The sequence below is a fragment of the Penaeus vannamei genome, chromosome 34, assembly GCF_042767895.1.
Source record: "Penaeus vannamei isolate JL-2024 chromosome 34, ASM4276789v1, whole genome shotgun sequence".
NCBI classification, from domain to species: Eukaryota; Metazoa; Arthropoda; class Malacostraca; order Decapoda; family Penaeidae; genus Penaeus; species Penaeus vannamei.
Genome location: NC_091582.1, coordinates 5,343,644 through 5,351,143, shown reverse-complemented (window position 1 = coordinate 5,351,143; position 7,500 = coordinate 5,343,644). Strand labels below are relative to the sequence as shown.

The 7,500-nt window shown below is 32.9% G+C and overlaps 1 protein-coding gene across 1 annotated transcript in view; it reads left to right on the top strand.

Moving 5' to 3' along the window:
- The window catches only part of LOC113819611 (receptor-type guanylate cyclase Gyc76C-like), a gene marked incomplete in the record, with an annotated part of 271,750 nt that overhangs the window by 217,158 nt on the left and 47,092 nt on the right, over positions 1-7,500 (top strand). The window contains 1 exon segment of the mRNA XM_070113642.1: positions 5,087-5,110. Coding sequence (XP_069969743.1) covers positions 5,087-5,110 — 24 coding nt within the window.

Below are 7,500 nucleotides of genomic sequence, written 5' to 3'. Positions count from 1 at the left end.
TACTCACTGTTTTAGCAGTTCGACAATTTTGATTCCAACACCAAGCTTTAAAGAAAAGTTCCTGCCAAACATGTGAAGGAATACATAACTTTGACTTTAGCAACCAAGAATGACATTGCATTAAAAACAACAACAAAAGTGAATGTTGTGACTATGTCAGCATGACCTGTTTAGCGTGACTGCTGCATAACCTGCATGATAGGATTTAGTACAGATATGACAAGTTACAGAATCGCTCTGGCAAACCGAGTGATTAGGATCAGAGTGTTTTGCTTGTTTACATCTCCTCATTGTATGTGCATTGGAATTTCATACTTTTGCCATCAGTAAGAAGAAAAAAGATAAAACTTATGACATACTCTTGATGTGCTGAAATGAACCCAAAAAAAAGAGAAGCTCTGAACATATGTTAGGAGATTGATTATCTTTCTGTGTAAATCTGTCTTCCTGTTAGAATTTATCCCCTTTTCTGCGGCAGTGGTATAACATTACAGTTTGTCCCAGGTAGAAACTGAGGAGGGAATATTGTATAGCTCCTTCTCAATTGTATGTTCTGTGACTATCAACTACTTCTTTTGCTACAAAATACTAAACGAGGTTTTAAGGACTAAATCAACTCTAAAAATGAGCTGTCCTTTTCTGTTGATTAGGCAGTGGAATTTCAAATAATCATTTTGTATTGTTCTCGGATTACCCACACAGTCAGAAGGGGTGGCTACACACATAAAGAATAGGTATGAATGAGAATGGTAATTCTACAATGCAGGATGATAACATACCAACTTATTAGTATTATTACATTTCACTAAAACTATGTATCAGGCGTATTCGCAAACTAAACATGTATTTGCTGTGAGGTGATTTATCTTTTTGTTTGTTGAATAAATAGTTTTGCCATGCCAAAGATGATTTAGAAGCTATGAGGCATTCAAACAATTCTTTGATGTGATTTATTACAGCTTCCAGTTCTACTTCCTTCCTTTTTGGAGGGTCTATGGTGTCAGTTATCTACTTAACGTTTGCTGATCCTGATATTCAAACTACGTTAGAATGTGATTTATCAAACCTGACACTTATTACTTTGTACAGGATTTTATGATATTAAGATCATTTGTAGGAAGGGTTTTTGCCTTTCCATTAGCTCTCTTATTTTGGTGCCTACCATGTTAGTTATATTGGTTGCATTGCCCATATACCTGATTGCATTGGAGATAGTTGTTTAGTCTTATCAGGAAATTTAGCTATATATTCATTCTCATTCATATCTCTTACATTTGTCAAGAGGAATTCCATTAGATCATACATACATTATTTTATAAAGTTTGGTATTGGATAGTTATGATTTTTTTGTTATATTAAAAGAATTTTTATCATGAAGGAAAAGATGAAATTTTTGGTGTTTATTTGTTTTCAGTATGAAGTATGATGTTTAAAAATGGATTGATATATTACAGTTTTCCACAGATTAGCCATTCACTTCAAAATAACAATTGTGTAGAAATACTTCAAAAGTATGGGAAAAGGGTAATATTCTATTGAAGCATTCTGTTTTGATAACAGAATGCCCCTTAAAACCTTAATGAAGTCAATGAAAATAGTAGTGAGTAGCAGTGTTCTAAATACCATTCTTTGAATGTACTTATAGTATTCCTTCGGTCTTAGAATGATGTGTAAATACTTTATTTGGTATATTACAAGCATGAACGGATGCCAGCTGTTGATGAGGAAAAGGTACGTAGGAAGGTCAAATTTGCCTGCCTTGTCTCTCCACTAGATAAGCTAAAAAGATAAATGTATTCATTTTCTTGATATTGTAGAAATACATTAACAAACCCCATGAGTGATTCTCAGTAGACTTGGATTTGGAAGGGACGTATTGCATTATCTTCAGAGGACTGAAAAATATATTTATTGTTTCTTTCTGTATTTCACCATGCATGTTTTAAGTGCTGTAAGAAACATCAGAATATCACAAAAGTTACATGAGAATAGTACAGAAACAATTAGAGGAAAAAAGAAAAGTAATTGAGTGCGAAGATTTAGCTACGTGTTGATATGTTTCATAGTACCAGACAGTGATAAACTGAAATGCCTGGACAAGAAATGATAATGGTATCTTTTATTAGATAGATGAATATAGTAGTAACAAATGAAAACAATTTTGCTTATTCTCTCCCCCTCCCTCCATAATATAGTTGCTATATACAAGTGGTTATAATACTGAAACTGAGAGTACAGTAGCAAAGATAACAACTACTAGCTGGAAAGGATGCATTGATAAACATTTTACTTAAGCTGCGAGTATCTGGATGAAGATCAGTGTCTCTTTTATTCTCATTCATGATAATTCACCTATGTCATTCATTTCTGTTGTAATGTGCTCTTGCCCATACCCTAGACCTTTGTTAGAGATGCTGGTAGCTGTTGTTCTTGTTTCTTTTCCTTGCTGTCAAGAGCTCTTCTGTCACACTGTGATATTCCTTTGTGTGAATGTACCTTGAGTGCATGTCTTTGCCTGTGAATATTTGTGTGTATGTGTGTACATGGGTGTGTGGGTGTGTGTGCATGTGTGCACATGAGAGAGAGAGTGAGTGAATGAGTGACTGAGTTTGAGTTTAGGAAGAAAATTAGATTGTTAAGGAAGTCTCCCATTTTAGTGGTGTATCATAATCTTGCTAAGCATATGGATTAAGGACTGTGTCTATAATGAAGCAGAAATATGCTCTTGTTAGTGCAACAGATTTACAAGTACAGGAAGGTGTAAAAAGTATGGAGAAATAGTTTTCCTTTATTTATAATTATGGAGTTATTTCTTGCTTTTCCTGTCATCATTTATAAGACCAAGCAAATGGTTTCTCTATCTAAAGAGAATTTTTCTTGGTTGCCCCATATGTAGATAGATGCATGATGACACACACAGAGGTCTACTCCCCCTACATTATTTTCCCTCCTGAATTCTGGAGAGGATGCTTCTTGGGAGGCCATTTTTGCTTGATGGTTGAACCCTCACTCTGTAGGTATATACCATATGGAGTGCAAAAAATATGGACCCAAGTGATTCATTTCTTGGAGTGCATAAAGAGGCTACTTTTTCACTTTGTTAGAGAAGAGCAGCTCTTCTTGTGATTTGCCTTGTATCCCATTTCCTGCAGTGCTGTTTCCTTCTCAGGCTTTCCTTGGTTTATCCCCTATTTGCAGGTGGCCTTGAGATCAGTCTCAGAGGAGTTTTCATCCTGTATGGTATTGTTCCTCAGGTTGCTCCTCTATGAGAGGACATCTTTTTGGATTTCTGCATCTGGAGAAGTACTAAGACCTAAGGAACCCTCTATGCTTGGTGTTGATACACAAGTATGAAGTAGGCTGCCTATTTATTCTATGCAGTGATCATTGCCCACCTTGTGCATTAAACAGTTCCAGAGAATGTGCCACTTATATTTGCTCCTGTTCTATAAGTTTATTTTTTTATCCTCTGTGTGTCCATCATCTCTCACCAACTCAGTGTTGCAGCATCAAAAAAAATTCACATATGGTATAGCTCCTTGAGTATGCCTCAACTATTAGTTCCTGGGTATGAGACAAGTTGTAGAGTGTGTCTACAACAGTGGCTCCCACTTGTGAGGCAGTGGTATTGTCACTTTCTATAAAGTTTTTTGTGTTGCCCTCCTGACTTTTTTCCTCTAAATCTTTCCAGGCAGAGCTTGTAATTTTTGCTATCAGGTATTACAGTGAGAGTATGAAGCCATTAAACAGAGAAGCAGTTTAGCCCCAAGTTTTAAAAAAATGGAAACTTGTGTTACAGTTTTACTTGATGTGTAATAGCTTTAGAGTGCTGGAATGATTTTCTTAAAAGTAACTTATTGTGTGTATCTTGCATAGATACCAAACTATTAGGATTAGTTGAAATTGAGGTTATACAGATCCAGTCATCTAAACAATGAAATAAACAGAAGATTGTACAGTTAAAGCATCACAATGTATATAGCATATTTTGGAAACAACTCTTAATATCATTTAGACATGCATGAATAACATTTGATGCATCATAATTAACAATGAAAGGAAGAAGTTGATGATAAGAAATGGTTTTAGGACTTGAAGTATGTTCCTTATATGGAAAAATATTGTTACTTTAAAGTACTCTGTTTGACAGTGGAATATTAGTAGAAACCAGGTAGAAGTTGCAGTAGTATTAGTAGTAGATATTGCCTTTATATGTCTTACAATCGTCATTGTGCAATTACAGTTTTTTGTTCAGAGCATTTTCAGCAGTAAAAAAGGGCACTCATTATCCATCCTAGACAAAAATTGTGTACAAAGACTACTGAATATATTTTTGTCTGAAAAAGAAAAACTGTACAGTTCTGACAAAAACACAAGACCTTACCTACTATTGACTTTTCTTGTATGATTTAGATCTTTGAAAACAACAGAACGTGGTTAGAGTAGATGCATGAACATGATTTCTTGTGGGTAGATTTAATGATTTTTTTAGTTATTCATTTGTTTATTTTCCAAAAATCAATGTAATAATTTGATAATGAACATCTTGATAATCTGGGAACTAATCAGTTGTTTAAGCATGAAAACTTAAAATAGAACTGATACATAAGAAATCATGTTCATGGTAGTATTTACTTGACAATTTCTTCTCTAACAGACAAGACAGTTAAAGAGAAGACATGTCACATTAAAAGTTGTAAGACTATAAGGTGTGTAGATTAACATAAATGAAATCTTTAGATTGTGTTTAGATGAAAGAAGAGTTTAACCTAAAGATAATCAAAATGGTAGAAGAATTTTATGAAATGTAGATGGAACCTTATATAAATGTCATTACCCAACATCTACACAAAAGATTTAATGAGTGTAAAATAAAACAGTGACATGAAAAAATTGTCTAACTGCCAGATAGTTTTACTGATGCATTGCTGGAAGTGTATAGTGAATATTAATGGTAACTTGTTGTTTTAATATCCTTAAGATTATTTTAGCAGGAAATATGAGTAGGCAATGTATGATAAAGATCATAAAGGTCAGATGAAAATATGTGATATATGCTGATCTTTTGGTCATATCTTCTCCTCAGAAACGGCCCATCAAGAGCAAACCGGTAGGTCGAGGCGACAAACACCAGGAAATGTGTGGGTGTGCTGGGCAGTTTTGGCTATTGCTTGGGTTGAACTCAGAAATGCTAACCTCCAGGGTGCAAGCAAGGAACACCCGCCACACAGGCAACTCATTTATCTGAGATTATGAAACAGAACCACACCATATTTAGAATCAGTTTATTTTTTGTTGAGATTTAAGGAGATTCATCAAGAAATTCAGATCCTTTTCTGTTTCACCTGGTGGCAGGAATGTCCCTTATTGCACTCGTGGGGACACTCAGCCAGAGTTCCAGGCTGCACTTTGTACATGGGCCTTTTATTATATTTATTTGTTTATTTTTATAATGAGTCTCCTCCAATAAATGTTGAATGTCTACACTGACCAATCTTGGATGTGGAAGGTTGTTAAAAATTGACTATACTTCCCTACTTGAATTGGGTTTATCCACGGCACGTTCTTCCTCTTCTGAGAATCTATACCTTTCTTTATGTATACACACTAACTTCTACTTTAAGGAGAAAATCCTTTGTATTTTTTTTTCCTTTTCTGGAATTAACCCTTCTAAATTCTGTTAAATATAACACTGGCTTTCATTCATTAACTCCTACCAAGTAGTTTATTTGTTCTTACAGATTTGTTACTTTTTCACACAATATTGAGTCCTCATAGAGTGGTGAAATGTTAGCTATGTTGGGAACAAAGTGTCATGTCTTCATATTCTGTCTTGTTTTTGTCCTTTCTTCTTTGTACCAATCACTATTACAGAATAAAACAATATGCAAATGTAAAGTAAGATAGAAAATATATATTTTTTGAAATTGTTTAATAAGGGACATATTTTTTAAATTTCTTTGAAAAATGTTAAATATATATTCATACTTGTATGAATTATTGTTCTAGTAATTTTTAACCAGATCTACTCACAATAACCAACAAAGAATACAGACTTGGGAAATAAAGCCATTTCAAGAAGTAATAGTTGATATATATATATATATATATATATATATATATATATATATATATATATATATATATATATATATATTGTATTATATTATATATGTATGTATGTATGTATGTATATATATATATATATATATATATATATATATATATATATATATATATATATATTTGTATATATACATAAATACATACATATATGTATGTATGTATATATATGTATAGGCTATACATATTCTTATATGTATATATATATATATATACATATTATATATATATATATATATATATATATATATATATATATATATATATATATATATATATTATATATGGAGAATATACTATGAAAAAGTCTGGTTATTAGATTCAGATATGAGAGACCAATTTTGCAACTTTTTATTTTCCTATCCTATGCTCTATCACTTTCATCTTTCAATTTTTTAAATATCTGCTTGAATTACATTCTTGAGTTGCTACAGAAAAAATAGGTTTAAGTAATAGAGATGAGTATAATCAGGGACAGAAATGTTAGAATTTGTTATTTTAAGTTGTGGTCATTCAGCTTTGGTTCAGCAGTGTAACACTCTCTCTCTCTCTCTCTCTCTCTCTCTCTCTCTCTCTCTCTCCTCTCTCTCTCTCTCTCTCTCTCTCTCTCTCTCTCTCTCTCTCTCTCTCTCTCTCTCTCTCTCTCTCTCTCTCTCTCTCTCTCTCTCTCTCTCTCTCTCTCTCTCTCTCTTTTTATGTATAGGTAATTTTTTTCTTTTCTTTTTTTACAAGAGGGATGAAAAACTAATTTACTTTTACAGAGTATAAGATGGATAGTTCTCATATTGGAAATATTTTTCTTGTATTATTCATGTGACCTTGCACATTGTTTTAATTCTGTGTGCAATTATGTGCGTGTGTATGTGTGTTTTGTGAATCTTTGTATCATAGCTTAATGTATTTTTTTGTATTTTCAGCATTCCTTCCGTCATGTTATTTGTTATTGATTTTCCTTGTTATGTTCATGTCAGCAGCACCTATGTTTGTCCATGTACTGAAGCACTATGTTGTTTGCCCTTTGTATGTACCTTTGCATTTGTGAAAGTCTGTGATGTTACCTCGGTGTGTTTGCTTTTGAATTCTGCACATACACAGCTGGAAAATACAAATGCAGTTTTTGTTGTGGCATGAAAAGAATTGCATAATAACTGTATTTGTAGATACCAGTTTGCACAAGGAGTTACTTTATTTTTCGTAGTTTTAGATAACATAGCTAACAGCACTCTCAGGAATTGGTAATACATGTTATGAAATTTAAAACAGATTGAAAAGACTAGCAAAGCCTTCAAAGACTTTAATTTTACTGAACTTATAGTTAAGAGTGAGTACTGCTTTGGTGTAAAGGCTACTTATAAGGTTGAAGCATTTTGATAAACA